The sequence below is a fragment of the Archocentrus centrarchus genome, chromosome 12, assembly GCF_007364275.1.
Source record: "Archocentrus centrarchus isolate MPI-CPG fArcCen1 chromosome 12, fArcCen1, whole genome shotgun sequence".
Classification (NCBI taxonomy): domain Eukaryota; kingdom Metazoa; phylum Chordata; class Actinopteri; order Cichliformes; family Cichlidae; genus Archocentrus; species Archocentrus centrarchus.
In genome coordinates this window covers 14,615,932-14,643,902 of record NC_044357.1, presented here as the reverse complement: position 1 = coordinate 14,643,902, position 27,971 = coordinate 14,615,932, and the positions used below count along the sequence as shown (strand labels likewise).

The window sequence follows — 27,971 nt, the reverse complement described above, 5'->3', positions numbered from 1 at the left end:
TGGGTGGGGATCACATTCAAGTAAATGACAAGAGACATACAACAGGTGACATGACCTCAGAGTGATCTATAAAGTGCCCTTTAGGTTCAATAGTGTTAGAAAAAGAGAAACAAGAAGATATAAAAGAAAAACACTTTTTTCCCCCCGCTGTAAGAAACGTGCTGCTTTATATTCAGTGGTGATCACAGCTTTTCTCTCACACATCAACACTCACGCATACACACATCTTCATTTTAGTGTTGTTGATCAGTAATACTTCTGTTAAATGTAATACATATATTCATATATCATGAAAGAACTTAAAATGTACCCCCCCCCCTCCAGAACAATTTACAGCATTATGAACAGCAACAGGCATCAGAATATTAATGTAATTATGACGTCTTAGAGAAACTACCCCCGGTTTTTAGTTTTCCCTCCCCGACCTCAAGACCAATTACACTTCCAAATTAATATGTAGCAAACACAAGATACAGTTTCATGCTGCTTTCAAAGCACTACAATAAAAACATTTTATTAAACACATTTGCTATCACTGTAACAAATGATATGGATTAATAATTTCTCAGACTAGCCAGATTTTCACTTCACACACCATGTCATATAGTTGTCAAAATAGTAAAGAACATTGTTCATCAGTACAAATACACTGAGTACGTTCCTGGAAGAGTTATACCAATGTTTAAAAGAAAACCTGTTTCATGACAACAAAATGTATTACAAAAGAAAAAAAAAAAAAAAATCCCCTCTCTGGGAATCCATCCCCCATCTTCAAATCCTTATCAGTGGCTAAAAAAGAAAACCTTATTCTACAAAAGGCTGCACAGTGATCTCTGATCACGTGGCACAGACAAGGCTCTATGGAGGGGCGTGGCCAATTTCCTGAAATGTGACTGGCTAGCATTCCTAAGGTAATCTGGTGTTGGTCTAAGGGTTTGAGAGAGTTGTGATCATAGTGCCGTTGCAGTTTCTTAAAGAAATAGTGCATGTAGGAGCCAGATTAAGGCCATGCTAAGCACCCTTCAGTGGAAGGGGGTGCAAATCCTGTGCTATAGTGTACATAAAAGGAGCTATTGAAATGCATTAGTGTTTTCCAGCACTGTAGATTTTCACAGGAGGAGGGTAGAGGGGAAAGAAACAGCGGATTAGGGGCCAGCTCCCATCATTCATTGCTCATGCCTGTGGATAAGAGAATTCAGCATTCGACCAGTGCAACGCTCCCTTTTCTTTCCCCAGCACCTGAAAGGAGGGACCTACCCAGACCGAAAAGACATAAAGACGTAGGCATATTGGCTCGACAAGTCGCTGTACAGTCTCAAACCACCGTGCAGTGGAGGTGGCTCACAGTCGGGCGTTACAGTACAACATGCTTGCACAGAACTGCTACAGCAGCTGGTTTGACATCCCTGTTTCATTTTGTTTTATTGTTGGATGGTTGGATGTTTTAGTCGACCCCCTCGAAGCCCTGCGCGTTCTCAACGGCCATCAGCAGCTTCTCTCTCAGGTCTTCAAATGAGTCATAGGTGGGCAGATCCAAGCGGTTGAAACTGAAAAGAAAGGTAAAATAAATAAGGTAGGTTTTATGGTTCTCTGTGTCATGTCCTCCACTCTGATCAAGACCAAAACATCTTTAGAGCTATTTAATGATTCCCTGATGTTTCCACAAGCACCTCCAGAAGGTTAAACTGACACTTTTTTTTGGTTAAGAAGTTTAAATTTAACACACTTTAGCTTTAACATTTTAGCACAGGCATACTCATCCAAGATAACCCAGCTCACTGTCGTGACCCAAGTCAGCATCAGTGTCGGCGTTTCATTACCATGTTTTGAGTGTAGAACAAAGTGTTTCAGCGCGTTCCCCTCAGGCTATACAATTATGAGTTTTGGGTCGCCTGACCTCTACGTTAGCACACTTATCAGGTCCATCCAGCCATCCATTTTTTGCTGCTTATCTGGGTCTCAGTCACGGCAACAGCAATTCAAGTAGATCTGCCCAGAATTCCCTCTCCCCTGCCACCTTCTCTAGCTCTTTCAGGGGGATGCTATAGCATTCCCAAGCCAGCCAAGAGATGTAATCTTTCCAGAGTGTCCTGGGTCTGACCTATGGCCCTCTCCCATTGGGACATACCTGAAATACCTCATTAAGAAGGCATCCAGGAGGCATTCTAGACAGATGCACGAAGAACCTCGACTAGCTCCATTTGATGAAGAGGAGTAACAGCTCCACTGACCATGGTAGAATATAAAATAGTAGCAATAGTGCCCCAATGTATTTGAGAAATCAGCTCACCAGTGGTATTTAGCTAGTATCTTCTTTGTGGTTAACAAAACAACTGCGTTAATTTAGTGCATGATGCTGAACCGATTAATACCGACTACACACTTCGGCATCTTAAGTTTTCTGCAAATTTCATTCGATCTTCACTAAACTTGGTTCACAGAACGTTTGGACAACACTAAACATTGGACTGGATGACCAACAAACTGCAAACCAAGAATAATACTGCCAAGTTTAATGCAATTGTGTCACCGGGGGACACAAATATAAAAATAAATGTCTTAATACTATTTATCATGTCTACATTTTAAAGGATAATGTGATTGCTTTTCTAGCTTAGAAGCAACTTTCAGCAGCTACGGCAAGCTTCAGTTTTGTCCAGTTATTTGCCAGGTGACAAAAACCCTGCCAAGCTAATGACATTCCCATCAGCCTTAGCTGCACTATGTTAAGTGCAGGCTGTCACTGTAAGCATGTTAGTGCGTTAGATTTTTGCTAACCACCACTGTGTAGTTTCATAGAGCTGCTAGCACAGCTGCACACTCTCAGCTTTATTGTTCTGTGTGTGTGTGTGTGTGTGTGTGTGTGTGTGTGTGTGTGTGTGTGTGTGTGTAGCAGTGGCATACCATGTGTGAGCTCTTGGCAACTTATCTGGTGTTCCCCACTGCTCGATGGTGAACAGCTGAGGACCATTAGAACCTGGCACACAGAAAGAAACAATTGTAATTCCACTGTTGATGCACACATGAGGACAAATTAAACCACTAAGTCAACTCAGTAAATCCAGTCATTGTGATCTTGGCTGAAGGAAAACCTTTCAATATTTACTACATTTTACATAAATGTTTTCTTATGTAGATACTGGATCAAGTCAAGCTTTATACATAAAACTAAAATAAACACAGTAGACTACTTTTCAATAGATGGTCATGACATCTCTGTGTATATGTGTAATTATATTAATTCAATCCCTGGACCACATTTAATCAGAAAATAATTTGCGTGACCTTGTTAGACCTTGTTCTGGGCAAATATATGCCAGTACTGATACGCAAGTAAAAAATAAAGGAGACATCAAGCTATCTGCTCTGGTCACGTACCATAAAGCTCAGCAAAGCCATTCATGGGCACTCGTGATGTTCCTGTGACAAACTGGAGGAGTCGTATTCTCTTTTCAGCATCCATCAAAAGGACAACCTGATGAAAAATTACAAAGTTTACAAGGATGTAAATCAATTTACAAAAAGTTGACAGAATTCTTTATCAAATCTAAAAAAAAAAAAAAAAAAAAAAAAAGAATAACCTGAAAAGGAAACTCATAATTAATATTTTTCCATCACTTCAATTCCAACACAGAAAGTACATTGAAAACATCTGAAGGACAAAGGTTTCTGCATACAGTTTTGCAATCTAGTGCGTGCGTGTGTGTGTGTGTGTGTGTGTGTGTGTGTGTGTGTGTGTACTTGCATTACCATCTTTGTGGGAATGAAGTCTTAGACTTTTGAAGTGAGGACATGAAGTATTCGCTAGCAAAAGGCTAGCGAATACTTCTGTCCTCACAGGTATAAATGCACATTTGTACAGGGGGGAAAAAAAATATCAAATTAAAAAATGATGACACAAATTTAAACAGAAGCAGTCGCAGCCCCTAATCAGATGACACGAGACAGTAGTCTCTGTGGCTAGTGTGTGTGTTTGCTGTGTGAGTGTGTTAATGCTCAAGTCAAGACAGATGATAACCAGGGCAGGTACCACTTTAGGCTCTTTCATCAGAGCAAACAAGCCTGCTCTTCCAAATAGACTTTGATCTTCAAAAGCAAGGCCAGTAAACCTGTCACAGGCCAGATGGAGGGAAAGATGACAGGAAAGTGCTTTTATTGTGAAACATTCAGAACCACATAAACTTAACATGTTGTTTACACAGTTCTTCTGCATGTTATGAGTCTAAGTGTGTAGCTAAGTAATGGACATACCTTCCAGAACCACTGTATGACGGGATGGTTGGGACAGTAGCCATTCTTGTAAACGGTGTGTTGCCTCCAGTCGTTGACGTCAACGTCACCGAGACCACACATGAGCAGCTACAGAGAGGCAGAGGTCAAGTAAAAGATAACATTTACACACAGTGCCACATTTTACCACAGACCTAATTTCATAAAATATACACTAAACTAAAATTTCAGTTTAGATTTTTTAATAAATCACCTAGCTACATTCTTAAATAATTGATTGCTCTATAATCAGTTTACCAGCATTCAAGGTTATATCTTTAAACAGTCTAAAGATGCCAAAGAAGCTTAAAAAAAAAAGAAGATAAAATATTCTCATAAAAGTAGTATTTTGTGTTTTATATAAACATTAAAAAAAAAAAATCTAGATTTTAACAATTGCCTAATTAAGTTAATGGCTAATTATTTCAGCTCTACTAAGAAGATATTCATACCTCCAGTTCATTTTCATCAAAGATCTTGATCAGATCTATTTGAATGAGCTCAGTGAAGCCCTAAAATTTAAACAAAAGGAATTATTATAACAAGTTTTAAAGACATGATCATTAAGCAGGTTTAGAGAAGGTTCAATTCAACTCTTAGCGTTAAGTAAACCAAACTCAGTGGTCACATTGCCCTCAAGTGGAAAGTGTATGACTTTACATAAATACCTCCAAGAAGGCGTTCATCTGCTTCTGGACCCGATTGACAAACCTCCACTGAATGACCAGACTGACAGAGGGGAAATTATTGAGATGAGCAGCTTATTGCAGTTTTAGTGATAAATATTATCTATGAGTCAATGGATGACATAAGAAAAATACTCACTCTATGTATTCCTTCTTGTTCTCATTGGTGACCACCATGTCTGAGCCACTGGGCTTCAAGTCAACCTGGTATGTCTGAGAGGAAAGAGAGAGAGAGAGAGAGAGAAGAAAAAAACAAGCATACACACAAATAAAGCAGAGTATTCTCCTGATACCAAAAAAGATTAGGCCGCTGAAATTAAAAATTAGGTTTTAATGATTAAATGTGACTGCTTGGATGCCTGCATACCTGTCCAAAGTTGTCTTCATCAATGCAAAACCTCAGGTCCAGCTCAGTGGGATCATTCTCCAGAATCCACTTAAGAGAGTTGTAATATTCACTGTCCTATTAGACACAAAGAAAATTAAATAAGTCACTGGCCTTCATTTGTGAAATAGTCATTTTGTTTCATGAATGTGTAACACTTCCAATCAAAGAAAGCTAAGGTGTTTCAAAGAAAATGTAAGGAATAATTTCATGGATCCTGGTATGATTTATCAGGAGTGAAACCTTACCACAGACTCCATGTCTTTAAGAGAGATCTGTTTTCCCAGCATCATCTTATAGAACGGTCGGATGAAAAAACCTTAAAAAAAAAATGTAAAAAAGAAAGACAATCATCACCATCATCTTTATTTCTGCAACACATTTAAAAACAGAATTTACAAAGTTCTTTGACAGAAAGCAAAAGCAGAAAACTCAGAGGGGTAAACAGCCAGTAGAAATAGGTTTTAAGAAGCGATTTAAAGGAAGTCACTGATCTCTGGTAGGTCATTCCAAGGCCAAGAGACCCTTAAGGCAAAAACACGGTCAACTTTCGAGATAAACCTTAAATCTGGAACAGGCAGAAAGGCCTCCCTCTCATAGGATCTAAGGCTGGAGGAAGGCTCATATGGGGTCAATAATTTGGCTATATAGACCCGGACCCACACAATTGTTAACAGGGATCAGCATGACAGGGGTGATGTGATGCTGTATGCTAAAAACCTGTAAGATGTTTAGCTGCTAACACCGCGATGGATCCATTCTGTGCTACATTTGTCATATCAAAAACAGCCTCCATAATCAAGTAGCTTACCATCCAGCAGTTTTCCATGAAACACGGCCATTCCTGCAACACGTCCAATGAACTTGAAATAGGAGAGGTGATCCTCATTGCATAGGCCAGAGTTGGGATTAATTTGGAGAGTGTAGTTGTCCCTGGAAAGACACGAGCACAGATGAAGAAAGGAACTTTCAGTAATGTTCAGAAAGGTAAGCTAAATATTTACGAAAAACAGGATTATCAGCAGCAGCATTCGCTTTTCATTTAACTGCATCCTTTGATGACTTTTTTGCCTTTTTAATTTTTCCATTTCTCTGCCCTTTAACACAATTTATTTCCTTTTAGTACCTCATGGCAAAAGTATGCGAGAACAAAGTCGTTGCACACTGATGATGGTGCCAAGAAAAGCAACGCAAGAGAAGACACTTTGATTAGCTTAATGTGTAATGCCTGTGGGAAACCCTTGTTTCACGCTGGCTTTTTGAATGGGAGGAAAAGTTAATCAAATTAAAGGAAACTTTCACAGCTCTCATGGGGACAACATGGCAGCACTGCCCCTCACCAGCTAACCCAATAAATGAGTAGAGATGGATGTTTTCATGGCTTAGAGCTGAAAGAATGGTTCCTTTACAACTTAAGCTTTGTGTAACACTACACTATATTGCCAGAAGTATTCACTTGTCTGCCTTCACACGCATATGAACTTGAGTCACATCCCATTCTTAATCCATAGGGTTTAATATGATGTCGGCCCACCCTTTTCAGCTATAACAGCTTCAACTCTTCTGGGAAGGCTTTCCACAAGGTTTAGGAGTGTTTTTATGGGAATTTTTGACCATTCTTCCAGAAGCACATTTGTGATGTCAGACACCGATGTTGGACGAAATGGCCTGGCCCGCAGTCTCCACTCTAATTCATCCCAAAGGTGTTCTATCAGGTTGAAGTCAGGACTCTGTGCAGGCCAGTCAAGTTCCGCTTTGCACTGCGCTTGGTGACATAAGGCTTGGATACAGCTGCTCGGCTCAAACCCCATTCCATGAAGCTCTCTACGCACTCACTGTTCTTGAGCTAATCTGAAGGGCACATGAAGTTTGGAGGTCTGTAGCGATTGACTCTGCAGAAAGTTGGCACCTCTGCACACTATGTGCCTCAGCATCTGCTGACCCTGCTCTGTCATTTTACGTGGCCTACCACTTCTGCTGAGTTGCTGTCTTTCCCAATTGTGTCCCAATTGTGTGTTATAATACCACTAACAGTTGACTGTAGAATATTTAATAGCGGGGAAATTTCACAGCTGGACTTCTTGCACAGGTGCCATCCTATCACGGTACCACGTGGAAATCACTGAGAGCGACCCATTCTTTCACACATGTTTGTAGAAGCAGTCTGCAGGCCTAGGTGCTTGATTTCATACACCTGCGGTGATGAAAGTGATTGGAACACCTGAATTTAATGATCTGGGTGGGTGATTGAATACTTCTGGCAACATAGTGTATGTCCTGAGTGGTAAGTGATATCCTGTTAAAGTCTCAAGGGATTAACCCCTTTCATCAGTATCAGAAGCAGCTCTTAAAGGAGGTACACACAAACACGCAAAGACTTACGTGGCAGAGTATTCGAAAAGGCCATAGTAAGGATTGAACATCTCCTTAGATAAGAGGAAAAACCACTCTCTGGCCACACCACCATAGTCCAGTCCTTTCTCTGATTCAAACTCGATCCATAGACGCGCCTTCAGAACATCTGGCCTCTTTAGGGACATGATTCGACGGTAAGATTCTTCAAAGATGTTGTTCCTGTGTAGCTTCATCTCAAATCGATTAGGGATGTCAGCCTGAAACAGTTTAAAGAAAAAACTGTAATAAGTGGTTTGTTGAAAATAAAAACTATATTGAGTTAAAAACTGGTAAATTAAACCATTTTCAGCAGGAAATAAGGCCAAACATGATCCAGTGAATCAAGTTTAATATCAGATTGTGTTAGGCCCCAGACACACAGACCTAGAGACCAGTCAGCAACCATGTGGTTGCTGGAGGTTGATGCCAATTGCTGTGAAAATGATTATTAAAACCCCAGTCATGCAGGCCTAGCTAAGTGACCCTGGCAACTACAGGTCACAAGTGAAAAATATGCACCCCCTGATTGGGTGGCAAATGGTTACTGGAGGAGACGCAAACCATAAACAGAGACCGTTCAAAGTAAAAGCCGCACCTTTGGAAACGTGTTGGTGGAACAACTCTTACCCTGAAGGCAGTCTCCATTTCCAGTTAGTGTCATAATTTTTCCAAGCTGTAATACTGCTTGGCTAGTAGTTAGGAAGCGCTTGCAGACAAGTTGAGATCTTCCATGCACACTACAGGTGACTGCAGGCAAACTGTTAGCAACCAAAGCAATCATCAAGATTTTTGATACAGCACCCTCTTTGCAACCCATTTCCCCTAATGACTGCCAACAACCTCCAGCAACCACTTGCCAACCAGTTGGGGATACAAACATTTCCCTAGCAATCAGAGCTTGCCAAGGGGTCACCAATCAGTTCATAGGCTTGTGGGAATGGGGCCTTACATGCAACAAACTTCTGTGAAAAGAATTTCCTTTTCTCTTTATTTTAAGTTACTAAAAAGAGCAAATAAATAATGTTGTCTCAGCAGACAGTCCAAAACTAATCTCTGTTCAAAAATTATTGTTATTGTTCACTTAAGATTAAATTCAGACATTAAACAGCAATGGCAATGAAGAAAAAAAAAAAAAAAGGCAATAACTGGGAATTATGCACCAACTGCAACATATTTTAATTACAAAGAAATGTGAAATGATTGCAATGAATATTTAACAAACAACAAAGATGTTACACAATCTTGAGACAGTGTGAATAAAGTTGAATAAGTACACAATCAAGCATCAAAACAGAAGCAATCAGACTGCCTTGTGCATCGGGAAGTCAGGAGGTCTGGATAACATTTATCTTCGGCATAATTATGCATTAGTACCACTAGACAGAAACTAGAGAAGCAGGATAGAAACCACGTCTTACCGGTTTCTTTAATTTCTTTCTGAAGTAGTCATATTTCTGCTTGAACTCTCTGGAGTAGGGAACCGCCTGCAAAGAAATAAAACACGCAGGTGTCAAGAAACAGTTAAAAAAGTAGCAGTCTCCTTATTAATGAGCTTCAGACATAAATGTTTGAACAGAGAGCAACATGGTGGCGACCTGCCAGTGAAAGTAAACTCTGAAGTGGTACACAGAGTGATACAAGGTGTTAGCATGTTAAGTGACAAATTCAACAGCTAAGTGATTTATCTCTGCTGTGCATAGATGGACTGGGGCTGATGAGAGTGCATGAGAGATAGAACGGCAATGTTAAGAGAAAAAGCTGTTGTTTCCATGTAGTGACTCCCCGAACAAATGAGGGAGTAAGAGGAAACTACTCACAGGTCCTGTGATAGCTGGACTCTGCAGACGTGGGTCCTCCCACTGTGTGTTCTTTGTATCTGGATGAAATGAATACAATGGAATATCATTTCAAGCTTTCATGTGTATTCTCAATATCTAATGTTCAGGGACGGCGATCATTCTTGGTAATGGAAGCATTTTGCCACTTTATTTGTAGCCTTTATAAACAAACAGATTAGTCAACAGAGCATTAAAAATTAAGCTTTAGTTGCAGGAGTCATTAAAATCCATACATCCTGATTAAAATAACTATATCTTCATAAAGAAAAAAGGTAGTAAAATGTATTCACTGTAATTCCATTTTGGGCACATCAAGTTTCTGTCTACGCTTCAAGTGACACAGTTTCACTACATTACACTCATACACATTGAGTTTTTGCATTCAGTAAATGCTGTAAAAGCATGAGGTCCTTTGTAATCGAAGAACTACTAGTCTGAAATGACCTCTGACTAATGCATGGACGAACAATGTAAATCCTGTCTAGGTATCCATCAGTGCATTCAGCCTAGCATTAGGATTTTAATTTATCTAATTTTTCATGTTAACCTACTACTCCCATAAACTTTTAATGCAAATAAAACAGGTTTAAAAAACAAAACAAAAAAAAAACTAGAAAGACTGCTGAGCCAAGATCCATAAATACTCATTTTCCCCATTTACAGCAGGATACCAAGGATTTGTTGGTATTCTGCAAGACTTGACTAAGGTTGTTGGGAATGTGGAGGCCTTAGCTTTGATAACCAGCTTGGTAACATGAAGAGCATCTAGTGAAAAGAAGGAGAAAACAGCGCTGAGGCAGGAATGGAGCGGGCAGAAAGACATCCTCAGAATGGGATGAGAGTGGGAGGTAGGAGGCTTGGACTGAGTCCAGTTTAGCCTGGAAGAAGTCCAGGAATTTAGAACAGAGGACAGGGGCATCAGAGTGGTGGGGGGCCCCAAGGGGATGAAATAACTTTTATAGTAGAAAAGAGCATTCTGTGGTTGTTTCTGGTCATCAGTGAGGGTGGAATTGCAGTTAGTGCAGTAGTACTGCATTTTGGCTCTCAACAAAGCTGCTTTACAAGCACTCACATGGTCTTAAAAAGCCTTGTGGCAGACAGTAAGGCCAGATCTTTTATAGAGCCTTTCCAGGCGATGACCAAGGGTCTTCAAAAAGCGTAGTGCACAGGCGAACAGAGGCCAGGATGGAGCCAGAAAACAGTCTGGGATTTTAGAGGCGCCAAAGATTCAAAGCAGTGAGACAAGACAGTGTTGTAGTGTGTAACTAAGCCATTTACTGTGTGGTCACTACACACATGTAGTGACACTGTTAACACAGACCTGTGTCCTCAGGTTCACGGAGTAGCAATACAAATGTTGGAGAGATTTAATGACACTGGAGAAATCCAGGAGTGAGATGACAGCAGAGGTTCAGGAGTCCTGATGTGTAATATTTAATGGTCGCTATCCAGCAGGAGAGCACAGTAGAAGGTGAGTACACAGCAGCAAAATTCAGTACAGCCATTAAACTGGAACAGCACAAGGTAACTCAGCGAGACATAGAGATTCCCATAATTCCAGATAATAGGAATCAAGAAATGAATGCTTCTTGAAGTGAGAAGAGGTGTCAGACAGACCAGTGTCCTTGTCGCCAGTAGGTGACAAGTCTTTTCTCTAAAAAGAACATGCCAGCATGGCTTAGGTTTGCAAAGTTGCATCTGAACAAACTACAAGCCTTCTGGAACAATGTTCTTTAGACAGGCAAGATCAAAACACAGCACATCAGCACACCTCATACCAACTGTCAGCATAGTGGTGGAGGGGTGAAGATTTGAGCTTGTTTTGCAGCCACAGGACCTTCGCACTTTGAAGTCATTGAGTAAACCATGAACTGTTCTGTATACCAAAGTATTCTAGAGTCAAATGTGAGACTATCTGTTCAACAGGGAAAACTTGGCTCACATTCGGTGTTGCAACAAAACAATCATCCTAAGCACAGCAACAAATCTACAACAGAATGGCTGAAAAAGAAAGAATCAAGGTGCTGCAATGGCCCAGTCAGAGTCCAGACCTCAAGCCAATTGAAATGGTGTGGAAGAGCTGTGCGCAAACAAATGCCCGTAAACCTCAATGAACTTAAGCCAGGTTGCAAAGAAGACTGGGCCAAAATTCCTCTACAAAAATGTGAGAGACTGATAGATAAAACAGTTGTTTCAAGTTTCTGCAGTTCTACAAGATACTGAATAATTTGGGGGGGGGGGGGGGGGGGGGGGGGGGGGGGGGGTTGGGGTTACTTGGTTTTTCACAGGACAATGACCAACTGCAAGCATTAAAGAGTCATCTTACTGTGGTCAATGTAAAAGGTGCGTCCATCTGTGTGAACTCTTTCTTCCCATCCAGGCTGAAAAAGAAGAAAGGAAGAATGAGAAACTACTAAACAGCACCAATAAACAGGCCACACTCAAATAGCAATTTAAATCCATCCATTTATTTTTCCTTGTTTTAAATTAATGTTTAATTGAACTTGACTGACCATTAAATGGTCCAAACAATGACATCCCAGCACTGCAAGCAAGGTAAGCTCAATCAAACACCGACAAAGGAAATGAAAGGATTTTGTGTCCTATTTGAGTAAAGTCTGGCACATCAGCAAGGCAGGGATACAACCACAACATAAAGGTTAAATCACCACTATTCAAACCAGTATACCACGACTGACACGGTGACAACTCAGTACAGTGTCACAGGCGCCACACACACACACACACACACACACACACACACACACACACACACACACACACACACACACACGTACGTACGGCACCAGCAATCGAGCAATTAAAAACATTACAGCAGACTGAGTGTAAAGGAGTGGGGGGAAAGGACAGCTGAATCTGTTGAACAGAGGATGTATAGTATATGTATAAGTATGCTGCTGCTGCATGAGTGGAGACCAGACTGGAAAAAAAAAACAAAAAAAAAACTGAGAATACATGCAGCATACAGCCAATTCCTTCCTCTGATATACATGTATAGCTCCTTTTGTTTCCTTTGAAACCTCCCTCCCTCCTTGTTTTACTCCCATTATGTGCTCTGTTCTCAGCATTCCTTCAAATCAGTCCTACTTGTTTGTTGTCCTCCAACAAATGCCCGGGGAATCTGTCAAACTAGTCTGTTTCTCAGACACTGATAAGGGTAAGCTGTCTGAGAAATCCAAGAACAATGGTGGGGAGCTCCAAACGTTATTCATTAACAGAAGGAGCGGTGGTGGTGCAAGGAGGGCGCACACAGAGAGAGGAAGTGGGGTAAAATACTAAAAAGGAAGTATAGGCACAATCCATCCATGCTGGTCATGAAAGAGAAAAGATTGAAGGAGAGAGAGGAGGGAAAAAAAAAGAAAAAAAAAAAAAAAAAAATGAAAGGCTGTCTGCAGGCATTTGACCAGACCAGACTGGACCAGACAGGTAGGTAAGGCAGGCAGAGGGAGGGAGGCACCAACCAACCTCCTCTGGTAGGTTCTGCCAAACAGACATGGCCAGGTGTAGAAGAAGAAGCATACATTAGATCCATCAGAATGAAGAGAAAAGAGAAAGAGGGAGAGAGAGAGAGAGAGAGAACACATACACACATGCACACACACCACACAAGCCTGTGAGTTGTACAAACCCATAAAGCTTTTATTATTAAACACCTAGCTACAGTAACATTTTGCCCACTTCCAGGGAGTCTGAAGTTTTCACCTCCTAATTAGGTTATTACAGCCCCCCAGACCCTCTTGGCTAAGCTTCGCACCAACCCCTTCTGTTCTTACAGGACTAAAAATGGAAATGTGTAATAGAGTGTGATCACATGATCATGTCTCATCTTTTACTGTAAAAGTCACTTCATTCACATATTAAATTTAAACATAAACAGATCAGTGATACAAGCTGATTACAACATGCACTATAACATAAAAAGCCAGTTATCTTTCTTAATTCTACTTTAGCTAAGAAGAAAGACTGAATGTTTGTAGTACTCAAAATAACAAAAGACAGAACACACACTGGTAATGGTGAGTGAACAAAGTTGAGCAGTTTTTGTGATTCATGAGGTAGTTTTGAATCTGCATTGTAGGCCCAAGGTTAAATATCGAGTTGGTCTTATAGTGACTGTACTTACAGGAAGAGGGCCGAGGTCACCAGGCTCCATTGAGTTCTTAGTCCTCATATGGACTGGATATTTCAACCTGGGATCCTCCTGATTTTCAGCAGCAAAAGACAAGAAAGAGAATAACTATGTCTCAATGTCCACATTGTTCTCTGGATTAAAACAGCAGCTCTGTCAAAGCACACAACTTATTTATTCTAAAAGAAATGTGAAACTAATGTTCCCACCACCAGATGTCACTAAATGACCCTGTAGGACCAGTGCTAACCACTGCCCAAGATTTTTAATCACTAGATTATTGGAAATGTCAACTAATGCACAAAAACCAGTGTTTTTCCCTAAACCACAATGTGCTAGCTCACCCAGGTGGTGGTCCTGCTGTTGTGGTCAATGAAGAAAGGTCGTCCATTTGGAGCTATTCTCATCTCCCATCCTGGGGGCAGGAAGCTCTGCTGGGTCTTGTGTTGTGACTTTGGGGAGCTGTAAGGGGATGGCTGGGGAGACTGAGGATTAGAAAGAGTATCTTTCACAGCCCTCCGTACCTGAATGTTGTTGGCTCCCTGAAAAAAAAAGCGACACAAAATAAAAAAATATATATATATATATGTAATACCATCTTCCATATCTACAAGTGAACAAGGAAACATGTTGAAAATTAAACTTTTAAACTGGCTAACAGTGGGATACAAAAATCAGTGATCATTAACAAAGACAGAAACACATCTCCCACCAATTCCCTTCATTTTCTGCTTTAAAAAAAAAAAAGGACAAAAGAAAAATATTAGAACTCTTTAGCACCACTGGAGATTACCATCTAACACTTGTGACATTTGAAAATATTATCACAATTTTGTCCTAAAACTATTATATCTGTTAACACCAGGGTAATTTTTTGGTTTACACGTTCCATGCTGTTTACTCCATCAACCTGTAAATGAAAATGTCACATGCGTCAGATTTGTCAGACTCCCCAGATAATGCTCCTGAGCTTTCATGTTTTTTTGTTTTGTTTTTCCTCTCACTCTCTCTCGGTCTCCTAGATACTGAAGAAATAAAAGAACAACTTCAAAATGTTTACTTTAAATCCACCAGAACTCATTAATCTAAATCTGGCAATAGAGACCTCTGTCTAGGCTGAAAGGAAACCTAATTACAACATAATACCAGGAACCAACTATCTCTGCTAAAAGCTTCTTATGTTGCCCAGACTAATAAGTGTCCCTGCATCAAATTATTTTTTTAGCAGTAATTATCACTCACTGATCTGATTTTAACAAGGAAGAAGAGTGCCTTAATTAGCCACAGACCTCCCACCTCCTCTGGAAGCTGTAATTATGACATTCTGCTGTGACTATTTCACTTCCTTTTACTTCCACAACACACACACGCGCGCACGCACACACACTTTAATTAATCTTCATTCAGGTCTGTTCCCTAGGTAGCATCTTCAGCACTATGTGAAGCTACCAAAAAGACTGTAAGAAGGACCAGATGAGAGCATGCATTTTTACAAACATGTTGGTCTGAGTTACATGAGTTACATTTGTGGCCATGGTGCATAATGTAGACTGAGGATAAAATAGACATAATTAAATTGACAACAGAGGTGATCTGCATGATGTAGCCTGTAGGCTAAAACAAAAACAAAAAACAAACAGTTAAAATGTGAGGCAGAAATTCCAATATTTTACCCGGGGTGTTATACAGCTAACGCATTAACCACTTGTGCTGTGTGAATATTAACACCCTCTAACCACTGAGTAAGAAATTGTTTATGTAAAGCATAATGCTGGGAACAACATAATGTGGAGGCATTAGGATTACTCCATGAACCGCTATTGTTCATTAACATTCAGGTTATTTAAAAGCAGTGATGAAAAAAAAAAGTGCTAATATTTAATCTGCTCACTAGAGGAGTCAAACCCAAGGAATGTGCATGAAGTGGCTCACATTTAAATCTCCTTAACAGAAAGTTCTACATCTATTAAGATTTCTGTATGCTTTGTTAGTATAGAATTGCTGCAGAGAATGAATTAGCCTTAAATGCTTATTTGGTCATATGTGCAAAGTTTACAGTCCTAGATGTTCTGTATTTGTCACACCTTCCAAAATAAATCTTATTTGCCTTTGCATTACTAAAACAGCCTTTGTTTCCTATACTTCATTTGGATGTCTCAGTTTTTTTTTTTTGTTTTTTTTTTAAATGATATCATTTGGGACCAATTATCAGTTTTAAAAAAGTGTATTCATCTAGCTTAGACTTACTATACCAGCTTCATTATGTTATTTCTTTGAACCACAGTGTGCATCGTGAAAAAAAGCTGTCCCAAAACTGCACACACTGCATTAACTGTGCACACAAAGAGCATGCTCATGTTTAATGAAGATTAAATAAAGCTTAGATCATATTATTTGCCTAATCATTATAAGTGTACTAAAGGAACTGTAAGTTTCCTTAGTACACAGTCATCAGCTCAACTTTAATTAACGAGGAGAAGGAAAGAGCAGTGTGAAGGACGAAAACTGTCATTGATGGAGAGAAGACAAGAGATGAGAAGATTCCATTAAGTTTGGCAATGAGGAGGAGAGAGAAATACAGCAGCAAGACAAGAGTTAACCTGAAAAAAAAGGAGACCTAACAGGTTTAAATGTTAATCTTCAGAAGTAAATGATGTGAAAAAGTGAAGATCATGATTTTGTCATTTGGAGTACATGGAAATAAAGTATGGAGGGTAAAGACTCGGGTAGAAAGGACAGAAATAAGTGTATCTCAAGTAGTTTAGACAGGAAAAGGAGATGGGCATGATGGTGGAGTGGGACAGTACAGGTGGCTAATTCTCACCTCCAAAGGGGTGGAAAGGGTGACAGTAGGGGAGCTGAGGCTACGAGGTCGTCGGACTTGGGGCTCATGGAGGTGGTTGTTGGAGGCATTGGAAGAGGAGGGGGTGGATGCAGGTGCCAGGACTGAGGCTCCTCCTGATGCTGCTGCTGCTGCTGCCGAGGTGCTGGCGCCATCTTCAGTCAGCTGTCAGTGAAAATAGCACTTCTGAGGTTAGGTGGGGAAGGAATCAAGTAAGCTATGCGGTTTGCAAGAAAACAAAAGTCTGTCTCTTTGTGAACCATACTTTTCTGCACCGGAAAGGTCTGGAAGCAAGTTTGGTTTTTTTTCTCTCCCTGAGGAAATGAACTGCTAAAATCTCAAAGGCAAAGGTCATTTCAGACCCAAAAACAACAACCATAAGATTATATGTCCAACTAGAAAACAAGGACAAAGGTTTGAAATAGTGAGACTCTACAGCTTTCACCCCTAGATGAAGTGGGAGGTACAGCCTGCATTTACAGCAGGGTATAACTTCATACCATACACAGAGCAGTTATGTGATTGATTCTTCTCTCCTTCTGAGTACTTAAGAAAACAGATGAAAATCAGAGAATGAAAAGACTATGACATTTATAATACAGTCAGCACTGACCATAAAAAGGCACAAATGCAAGGGTGGATTTCAAAGGAGAACATCAAACATACACCCAGTCCCATGTAGCTGTCTCTCTGTGAGCACTGCTTACGTGGGGCTGCCTCGCTTGCAGACAGAAAGGCAGGGTGGAAAAATGGGGTGGACATGGAAGAAGGGAGGGAAGAGTAGTGGTTGCAGTTCCATGCCAGGGTTTAGAAACATGTGACCAATACACAGTTGCACTTCATCCTTATATTACACAAAATGTTGTGTAGAAGAGAAGAGACGGAACACAAAGTCAGACAAAGTAGGAAATAAAACAATAAGGAACTTTGACATTTCAAAGCTGTCTCTCTTTTTCTTTCACTCGGCTACACAGAGGAGAAACACAGGAGGGGAATAGAGGGGGAAGAGATCCAACACACAGGCGAAGAATTATGGGGCCTGGGTAAGGTCCAGTCCCATGCACAGAGTCCAGCCAGCCCTACAGCTAGCCTTCAGACCTGCTGTACCTGCACAACTGGCCTAGTCCATGTAGTGGTGCGGTTGTTATGGTTGACGTAATAAGTTCTTCCCTTGGCATCCTTCCTCTCCTCCCATCCAGGGGGCAGGCCAGGGGTAGTCAAGGTGTAAGCAGTCGCCGACGGAGACTGGCCAAGTGTAGAGAGAGAGCAAAGCAAAGATAGCTAATCAGTACAGACTAGTATGTTTAGACAAGTGGAGGGACTCTTAATATTTTAAAATGATGCTGCGGGGAGAGACACGTGGATAGCAATGGGTGCTTTCAATAAAGTCAAGCTGAGAACCAGTTATTCCAACATACTGCCTGATTATTTTTTGGCCATCTAGCAGCAACACAAACGCTTGACAATATTTTCCTCTTTCAGCTGCAGAGTTTAGGAAGCTTTCTGACTCTAATGGAAAAGTAGGTGAATGTGCACAGAGTCAGACTTTACACATTAAAAAAAAAAAAGCACAAACTAGTACTAAAATAAACACCACATGTGGAAAAGTTGTACATTATTACAGTCTGAGTGAACTATTAACCATTCTCAGCACAAACATTACTAAAAGAGTCAACCACATGGTCACGGCATAATCTGGTGAGTATGAAGATATACAGACAGCATGACTAAACATTGGCAACATTTTATGATGCAGCTTTATGGCTTGTTAGCGATGGCTGATCAGTGGCATTCTTTATTTACAAGTATTATTTGATGAATTATGCTGTCAATTTCTGAAAGATTCCTTGTTTGTACAATATGCATCATAGCAATGAAAATGTTTGAGGGCTGACCTGTTTTTATATGGTGGATGACGTTCTAAAATGCAGATCACCATTTGGCATATGATCTGATTTTTAGAGGAATCATAAACAATGTTCCTGTCACTAAGTTAATAAGCAACAGTGCTGTTTGAGCTTTCCTACTCCGCATGAACTGAAGAAAAGCATGACTGTTGTCATGTCCTGACCTCTTTTGCTCTGATTAATTAGGGTAATTTTTTCTCTGTTTTTGCTTTGCATTCATTTCTTGTACAGCACTAAATTGGTTTTTGCAAAGTGCTTTCAGGCTGTGAAAAATGATATATAAATAAATATTACTTTCCTTGCTTCTAGGTGCAACAGAAGAAAGTATGGCTGACAAGGAATATCTATATGCTTTTAGTCTTGAGTTAAAATGTGATTTTATCTTAAGATTTTCACATGATCTTTTGATCATATTGCCCTCCTCGGCATATGCTTGTTTGGGACTTTACTGGGAAGAAACACTGCTTCAACATTAAGTAAACCCTCATGTGGCTTCCTAACCTAGTGCAGGATTTATTAAGTCAGTCACAAAACTACTCAAGTGACAACTACAGTCCCAATGTACATGTTGTTAGGGAACTAAGAGGTGTGTGCCTGAAGCGCTATACTGTACATAAACTGAGACATTACCATAGGCTCCTCACCACCTGAGACTGTTTGAGCTCTTGTTCTTCTGGACTGGGAAGTCTGCTGGTGGTAAACAACAACGGAAGAGGATCTTTAGTTCACAATAGGTTATGTGTTAAGGGTGGAAGTTAAGAGTCAAGTATGGGCAGTAGTGAAGGCTGAGTGAGGAAAAACTGAGTGGACAAAGGGAGGAATTCATTCTCAAAGAAGGTGAGGAGTGGCAGAAAGACAAAAGATCCTTTGGGTTACAGACCTAAGAGTGCAGTGGCTGTGAATAGCAAAGAAACGGGACACCAAGTGAATTGTGACTGGATAACAAGAGGGTGATTAAAGAAGTTTTATCACTGTGCTATCAGTAACCTTTTGAAAACAGATTTCTTTCCCCATTTCATGTAAATTTAATCCCCAGATAGTGCAGCATCTTTAATTTCAACCAGAAAAAAAATGATGGACCTACAAGACAGGTGTGTCCTGAAAATGCTCAAGCAGAAGTGATTTACAGTGCTGATGGTGAGAAAAAGAAAACAATCAAATAAAGAAAAAAAATTAACTGTATTTTCCACTAAATAATTTAAATTTGTTATTTTTTTCCTCAACACAGAAATGAACTAGGTGTTGCTCTGCTTATGCATAAGTGCAATAAGCAATGATATCAATCCTAGAACAGCAGCCTTATAACTTGATTAAGAAATAACTACTACTGCCGAAACAAAAAGAAAGCTCAAATACATGTGAAGAGCCTTAGATCTCCACTTCATCTCCTACTATTAAGCTCATGACATATTTTAAAGTAAATTACAGTCAAATTAACTAAGAAGCAATGGTGGGGGTGGGGGGCTGTGGGTTTTTCCACAGGAAAACATTAAACCTTGTATAGACATCAAACAAATGCATTTTCCCCCTCTAATGACTCAACAGTCCAGTTCTGAGAAACGTATCACTGATGGGGGAACAAAAAAAAAAAAAAAACATGAGCACCTGTACTATCGCTTTTTTGGACAATGCTCAAGCTCACCGCTGTGACTCAGCTGCATGACAAACATCTGACTCAGATCTTGTGACAGTTTGTTAAGCTGACTCCCTACTGATGCCGTGACTCAGGACTCCACAGGGGACACTGGTGCTGTTCTTAAACTTACTTTTAGTCTCAAAGTTTTTAACTGGAGTAGTGATTCTGGTGGCACAAAAGCTGTACAGTCAACATTTTCTACTACAAATCAAACACAGTGGAATGTGAATCACAAAGAGCAGTGATGACAGAGGAGGAAGAGGTGTGGTAATCCTAGAGAGACAAAAAGCAAAGTAGGATAAGTGGTACAGTTAAGAGGGAAGAAAAACGATGAGGAGGTAATAGCGTCTGCCTAGTATAAATCGGTGGAGGTTTGAAATGCAAGAGGAGCACAGATATATCCACAGAGAGGAGGTAAATGAGACATTACCAACCTGCTTAAATAAAACAGAAAAGGAAGCAAAAGCAAAAAGGATGGAAGAAGGATTTATAGGTTTAGAAATATGTACCGTAAGAGGAGGAGCCTGGGCCTGATCACTGACGCCATCCGTCATACTTGAAGAACGGAGTCTGTTTGAAAGCTGGCTCTGTCCAAAGGAGGAGAGAATAAACACTACTGCCAACACTGTCAGTTTGGCTGCCCACATTTACAACATTAAGTCTAGGTTTTTGACAATGGAAAATGAACAGGTCTCCAGTCTCACCAGAACAGAGCTGGGCCCTGGCACTTCGCCATTAGTGTCGGGAGTCAGTGACAGCCTCAGATTTAAGTCTTCAGAGAGCTCCTGGGTGATGGGTGTTGGCGGGTGCTGTGGTGTCAAAATGGAGGAAGGACCAGGCAGAGACTGAGCCAAGCTGTCGTTATCCTCTTCTGTGATGAGCTCCCAAGACTATAGCCACAAGGAGACAAAATCTTGAAGCAACACGGATTTTTGCGGAAATTTATCACTGTGGATGAGGCTGAATGTGTGTGAATGGACTATATGTATGCCTGTGTTCTTTTCGCTCACGTTGTCCAAGTCCCTGGGCTCCAGGTGCTCATTCTCAAGGTCTTCGCTGATGTGGCGCCTCGATCGGAAAACACGATGGGCTTCCTGATTGATTTGCCGCTGTTGATTGTCATTCTCAATCTCTGAAATCACATCCCTGAGAGACATATGGTGAAATGTCATTCGAAACCAAAGAGCTAATGACCATGTATTAATTTCCCTGTGCAGGGTTTAATTAGTAACAAAAACCAAACACTGTTTAACAAGAAGAACTCCGAAAGCACAAACCTCCACCAAGGCAGCTCACTCTCTGGGAAGCATTTAATTTTAAGGGAATAGTATTCTGTTTTGTACATGTTCATTGTTTTTCTTGTTCTTTTTAAAAGTACTTTAAGTTTCTTTGTTTGTTTATTTTTTTTATTATTAGGGCTGCCGCCATGGTTGCATCTAACGTCTTTAAAAAAAAAAAAAAAAATTAAACCAGTGATTTGTTCATGTATAAAACCACTGGAATCATGTTAAAGGTTCACATCTCTGGTACTGCAAAACCAGACATACATGTTGGAGGGCCGTTTCCACTGTGTAGTGCGGTTGTTGTGGTTCACATAGTAGGTGCGTCCCAGGTTATCCACCTTTTCCTCCCAGCCTGGAGGCAAAGGAGGCAGCAGCTGCTGGGGTCGTTGGGAGCCCGAGTCAGCAGATTCATCCCAACCCTGAAAGAGAAAGTCCAGGTTTCTGACATGGTAGTTCAGGCCAAAGAGCCAGAGCTCAAGGAGGATTAAAGCATTCAAGTGCATTAAAGATATAGCCTGTTAGATTTTACCTGACTGCTGTGTTGTTTGAAATGTTTTACTTAACATTTACTTAATACCTGTGTTTGCTAGGTGCCAGCAGACTGAGCTGATGTTTGGGCAACAATATCACTTCTAGTGTTGGCAAATTTATACTCAATTTAAGTAGGCAGAGAAAAAAAGCCACTCCAAAAACAAAACGTTAGCCAGGAGGCTATAATACAATGGAAAAAAAATCCAGAGTGGAAAAGGGGGCATTTTTTTTTTTTAAACAGTAAGAACATGACATGAAGGGAGGAGTGGCATTTTCACGCTTTGGTTGCTATATGTCACCTTATCTGTGAAGCCTTTCACTCTCTTCCACACATCCGAGAACACACATTAAAGTAGGAAAAGCTCCATTTTCTCCAAATAACAGGCCACATTGTAAATCTTTTTTCCAGACCCTGACCTGGAAAAGACTTTTACCAGATGCTGGCAGCAAGAGGTTTCCTGAATTCTCAGAGAAATAATAAAAAAAAAAAAAAAAAAAAAAAAAGGAAAACAAAAGGGGAAAAAAAAAAAAAAAAAAAAAATAAAGCTCTCACATTACTTTTGGTTCACAGTGGGACATTTACTTTCAAGCTCAGAACTATGTTGCCTTCATGTGGCAGAAAGAAATAACAGTAGAATCTGGTTTGGTTTTATTGTGGAAAAAACAGTTAAAAGAATGTCTTAGGTAATGCAAAGTCAGCACTTTAAACTAACTCAACAACAATAGAGGATTAGACCTTACCTCAGCCTCCTCCCTTATGTCTGCTCCCTCTTCCTCATGTCCTCCTTGTTTGGGCAGATAGGCCATTTTCAGGCGCAGGTAACCCTTCACCCTGGACTTGTGACTAAAAGGAGAATATCTGCTTTAAAGTACTTCTTGCCCATTAGTCCTAGATAGTATTTTACATTTAGTATTTAACTGACAGTCACATGAAGTTATTGATGCTGCTTTGTGCTGATATGGCCAGAGCCTAGACATCGTTGCAAACCAAGCCATTTATTTTTTCTAATTTGATATCAAATACAGAAAAAAACTGACCTCCTTGGTCGCAAAAGGAAATCTTTAAATGTGTAAGGCCGCTCCATAGTAGGATCCTCAGTCTGCAAACAGAGGGGAGGCTTTTGTTGACAACATTTAAGTGAAAACACAAGCATAAACACATGTTGTGATATTAGAATATCACCATCACCAGTTTTCATGCAAGGGTTCAACCCTCTGCACAGCCATCCCAGGATCATTATGCAATCCTGAGCTTCTCCTGTTACATATTGAACAGCCTTTTGTAATTCACAGCAATCTCACACCGCTCTCTGACAGGCCCAAACCAGTCCACGCTGGCTGCTCACCACATACTGCTCTGTGAGATACCACTGAGGCAGACTGTCAGTTTACATATCAAAAGTGCAATCTTGAATGGTGGAAAGTTTTATAAAAGGAAAAGGAACCTATGTGAAATGAACCAATGTCAAGTTTCCAAATAATGGATCTCAATTACAGTGAAAACACCATTGTTAAAATATTATGTGGGAGGGGGGGGGCCTCAAACCAGGAATATGAAATGGTTTGGAACAAAATTTCAACTGAAAATATTAGGTGCAATTCCAGTTTCAGCAAATCTAACCATAAAATAATATCTGATTTTAATTTAAATAAATCACTCTCTCTTTCAAGATAGTTTCCTCGGGCACTAAAGCAGCTATTTTTTTGACTCTATGGAACCTCCATTCTGTCCCCTTTGCAACCAGTAAAACTGGATCTCTCAAACCCCAACAACCTGAGGAGGACAAAGTCACAGGGAGGCAACTCTGATGACTAAGGTGGGTAGTGAATGAAGATTGTGTTGGTGTGGCTTTCACGTGATGGTACAGAGTTCAAGTTGGTTGTAATGAATGGTTTGATGAGATTATGGCAGAACTCCTAGAGCTAAATCTGGCCCTGCAAGGCAAATTGTGAAAGGTTTAAAAAAAAAAAAAAAAAAAAAAAAGACCAGCGAGCTCATGAGTTAAGCTTCTGTCCTGACCTTGAACACTAAGTATCTCCAATAAAAACAGTTTGTTCTGTGACTTGAGAGAATCTGGAGAATGCATTCTTATCAGCCTCATCCTTGACGTGAAATTTGGCTCAGTATTGATGTCCTGGTGCTTGCATGGTGCCATCTGAAAATAGCAGCAGCACTGCAAGCAGTCCAGAGGTGTACAAGGAGATGACCCTAAGGGGGAAATTTCAATCATGCATGGTTTTTGATTTGCTGAACTTTCACATCTCACTTACTTATATATTTGGTCTCGCTACATTCAGCACAGAGCCCGGTTAAAATTGGTTGCTGATGGTGGAGCCTGCTTAAATACAGAGACCCAAGATAAAGACCTAGCCATAAGTTACAACAAAAAGGGAGGAATGATGTCGACCAGTTATTTGCTCAAAAGGAGTTCATGGTTCCACAAGGAAAATGTAACTACCAGATGGCCTCGGATGAGTCAGTACTGATGTCCTGTTTCATGAAAAGTAAAAGGACATTTACAAGAAGCTAGTATGGAGAAAAGGGTAATGACTTAGTTATGCTCAGTAACTATGAATAAGACAAGAAATTATGTCATCCATGAAATAATATACCAAATCAAAACAGATGTATGCCATTTTATACATCAGGTATTCATATAAGCATTACAGTAGGCTATTTATGCCAAGATTTTTGGCATAAGCTAGATCGGGACTAAATATTATCCATGTTGTCCCTGGGCTTCAACTCTCAACATGACTCAGCTGTAAGCTTTCATCTGCTAATAATTTCCAGGGCCTATGGGACCCAAACAGGGCATTAATAATTAACCCCAACAACTTTTACTGATAGGCTTTTAAGGTTGACAACTTAGACAGAACTTCAGAGAGCTACAACCAGGCTGACAGCAAAGCTCTCAACTGTGCTACAGCTTCAGAAAGATTTGTAGGCCTCTTTAGCAGTTTTCACACAAGAACTCTACACAATGTTGCCCTTTTTTCACATGAAGGACACAGCAGAAAATAGCCTGCTTTAAATGCGTTCTGACTACTGGAAAAAGTTTGGTTTAGGAAAGGGCACTCTCTGGGCAAAGCATGCAGAAGACAGGATACAGAATGACCGCTTGCTGGCTGTGAATTCCCCAGACAACTACCTGCTTTGTTCCTACTTCATACAGACTTACTACTGGGGAGCCAGAAAGGTTAAAAAAGAAACAAAAAACTTTCAAGTCCAATCCAACTGAGCATTTTCACAATCATCTCTGCTAGGTAATGTCGGAGGTGTGAAAATGGCTTATGCTTGCATTTCAGGTCATGTACATCAGACCTAAACTGTAAACATTCCCCAAGCAGATTCTGCATGTTGTTGTTGTGTATTTACCTTCCAGCTAGCCCGCTTCCCCTTTGTAATACAGGGGTGTCATTTGACCACAACAAGACATTCCCTAAGTAACCAGCACTTTCTCACACTCAAGATGGGCAATCATAAACAAACTCTCTGCCTGACCTTCACAGAGGTTAATCAGGCACAGCAAAATTGTAGATAAGAAACAGCTGAGTATTCAAAATAGTGCTAAACCAGCCAGTCTGTCCACAAACACACACACACACACACACACACACACACACACACACACACACACACACACAGAGATAACAGCAGAGATGTAAATAACTTACTGGCAAATGACTGAGAGGAACATCGACTTGTCCCAGGAAATCATCTCTAGTCTAGGGAGAAAGAAGAAAAAGAGACCTTTAGGAGCTTAAATTTAGAAAGAATGTCTTTTTTGAGAGTGTCTGTGAAAAGTCAAAATTATCAGCAGGGGCAATGAAGGGAAAAAACCACAATGCTGAGGTAAATCACCTAGTGCACCAGATTATTCAGAAGCATTTTGTGTGTTTTAAATACAGGTGGAAAGAAAGGCAAAGAGATGTTAATTTCATAGGCAGCCCCATCCAGAAATATAGTAACCTCCAGCCTAATTTGTGAACACACGTGGAGATCTGAGAATCTCAAGAGAGTTACAGTAAAGTAAAGAGAGAGGCAGTAAAGAGAAACCATATTTCAACTATTTCTACGCTGTTTTACAGAAAATGTCACACAACATTTGCCATGATTTGTTCTGGTATATGATCAGCTTCTCTATCAATCAGAACAGATTTCCACATGTGCCCAGACAGAAGGTTCAGAGTAAGATTTATTTATGGACAGGCCTTTGGCATCACTTTATGGGAGAAAAACCTGTGAACCCAGCAAGGAAAAAAACAACATCTACAGCCAGCAGATAGAAGACAAAACAGCTGGTCAGAGGGAGAGAAGGGCTGATGTGACAACAGGGAAAAAACAGGGAAGGTTTGTGTTTCAGATTTTAAAGGCCCATAGATTTGTCCATTACGGAGTATGGATTACCTGTCCGAGATGGAAAAGCCCATTCTTGGAAGCAGCCTGTGTGTGGGACACAACTTATTTAGACAATAGGCATAAACTAACAATGTCTGTTTGCTGGCACTGATTGACAAACAAGCTGGGCTGAAATAATGCACTGAGAGGTTTAATGGGCTCCCTTTAAAAAAACAAAATAACTAGAGTAGTCAACTGAAGGAAAGGAAAGCAGCGTTGTGGAGTGCATACACTGGGCTTCCACCACGGTTAACCGACCTGGAATTCAGTGGTGAAAAGGTTACAAATGAGTCACATAAAAATGCTGACTGATTAACGCACAGGCATGTAAACACACACTTGTGAATGCATGTGTAGTCACTCATCTACCCAACTCCACTGAAACACACACTGTAAATGAGCCCTTCTTGGAAACCAGGAGTCACTACTTTCCAGCTTACCGTGATATATGCTTTTATTTTCTAAACCAGCTGGACAGTTCACTTACTGTTGGCATATTTAATTTAAAACAGTCTGACATATGATTCCTCGAAAGACTATCAAAGGCCAACTGGACCACAGTATAAGCACAACTCTTTACCATACGATCATAAGCAGTAGTAGTCCTGTAGTCCAACTGTAATGGCATTATCACACAGAACACGTCCTTTCTGAAGACATAGCTGCATTTTTGTGTCCCCAACCATAACAAGCATTTAAAGCTTTTGTTATATATGCTAAGTGGGATATAATTACAGAGTCATTAAGGGGTCAGATTTGAGCACACAGCTGCCTCCCAGGATCAGGCAACATCACCGCAATGCCTGCGGATTCCACATAATTTTGTGATTCTCACTGCACAAAAATAATAGCTTTCATAACAGCTTTCATCACCCTTGTTTATGATAGGAGTTCAAATCACATGTAATAAATTAAAAACTAAATGCATTAGGACACCTAAATATGAGATAAGTGGAAAAATATATTTCCAGTCCTTCAAGACTGTAGGAGAGTAGATCAAGTGCTTACAACTGGAAATGCTATGAAGCTACAGGAAGATGTGCTGACAGGGTGTTTATGACAAAAGGGCAACCTGGAGCAAGTCCAGTCTGGCACTGAGGTGTGAAAAGGCTGTCTCACCTTCTCAACAGCCTCCCTCCTGAAACAACTGAATTACAATGCCATGCAATTCAAAGAGATTTGCGCTGTCAGAGAAATGCCTTTCATAACACAAGCGATTTGAATGCCTCTCACATGCTGTTGGACCAAAATAAAGAGCGCCCTCACCCCACTCATCCACAATCTTGCCTCAGGTAAATATAGCCAGCCTAGTGGCCTCCAGGAGCTCTCAGTAAATGGAAACTGAGGGGAACCATGGCAGGGCTGTAACGAGGGCAGTGCACAGTGGCATAGCCAGCAGTTAGACCATCTGCTGCATGCACACACACCAACGTCATCCCAAGCCCAATTTTAAAAAGGGCAATCCAACTCCAGGCAATCAGTTGGGGAAGACCCATCATTATGCCCTAATTGGGGACTTCCTTGTTGCATGAGAAGCGGGATGTCATGGAGTATGGCATCACCACATGTTTTAAATCAGGGGGAAAGAAAAGGCTCATTTATCTCACCAGATTTGACAGAAAAGGTCATTCCTCAGTCAGAGAAAAGA

General features: G+C 40.5%; 1 protein-coding gene across 9 annotated transcripts in view; it reads right to left on the bottom strand.

The window, feature by feature from the left end:
- nedd4l (NEDD4 like E3 ubiquitin protein ligase) overlaps nt 1–27,971 on the bottom strand; it is a 47,840-nt gene continuing 19,869 nt past the window's right edge. For 2 of the 9 annotated variants that reach the window (XM_030742184.1, XM_030742179.1), the window contains 27 exons: nt 26,333–26,368; nt 25,600–25,650; nt 22,960–23,021; nt 22,663–22,765; nt 21,655–21,809; nt 21,118–21,253; nt 20,812–20,997; nt 20,617–20,694; nt 19,102–19,161; nt 17,672–17,809; nt 16,547–16,729; nt 14,067–14,264; nt 13,717–13,794; nt 11,899–11,953; nt 9,552–9,610; nt 9,153–9,218; nt 7,723–7,952; nt 6,152–6,273; nt 5,589–5,659; nt 5,323–5,418; nt 5,095–5,168; nt 4,938–4,998; nt 4,722–4,781; nt 4,252–4,359; nt 3,379–3,475; nt 2,905–2,977; nt 1–1,547 (listed from right to left, as the gene is read on the bottom strand). In XM_030742184.1, the coding sequence (XP_030598044.1) occupies nt 1,445–1,547; nt 2,905–2,977; nt 3,379–3,475; nt 4,252–4,359; nt 4,722–4,781; nt 4,938–4,998; nt 5,095–5,168; nt 5,323–5,418; nt 5,589–5,659; nt 6,152–6,273; nt 7,723–7,952; nt 9,153–9,218; nt 9,552–9,610; nt 11,899–11,953; nt 13,717–13,794; nt 14,067–14,264; nt 16,547–16,729; nt 17,672–17,809; nt 19,102–19,161; nt 20,617–20,694; nt 20,812–20,997; nt 21,118–21,253; nt 21,655–21,809; nt 22,663–22,765; nt 22,960–23,021; nt 25,600–25,650; nt 26,333–26,368 (2,739 nt within the window). In that variant the 3' untranslated portion in view covers nt 1–1,444. The remainder of the gene's footprint in view (nt 1,548–2,904; nt 2,978–3,378; nt 3,476–4,251; nt 4,360–4,721; nt 4,782–4,937; nt 4,999–5,094; nt 5,169–5,322; nt 5,419–5,588; nt 5,660–6,151; nt 6,274–7,722; nt 7,953–9,152; nt 9,219–9,551; nt 9,611–11,898; nt 11,954–13,716; nt 13,795–14,066; nt 14,265–16,546; nt 16,730–17,671; nt 17,810–19,101; nt 19,162–20,616; nt 20,695–20,811; nt 20,998–21,117; nt 21,254–21,654; nt 21,810–22,662; nt 22,766–22,959; nt 23,022–25,599; nt 25,651–26,332; nt 26,369–27,971) is intronic. The other 7 variants (XM_030742185.1, XM_030742182.1, XM_030742181.1 and 4 more) reach the window with 6 other exon arrangements.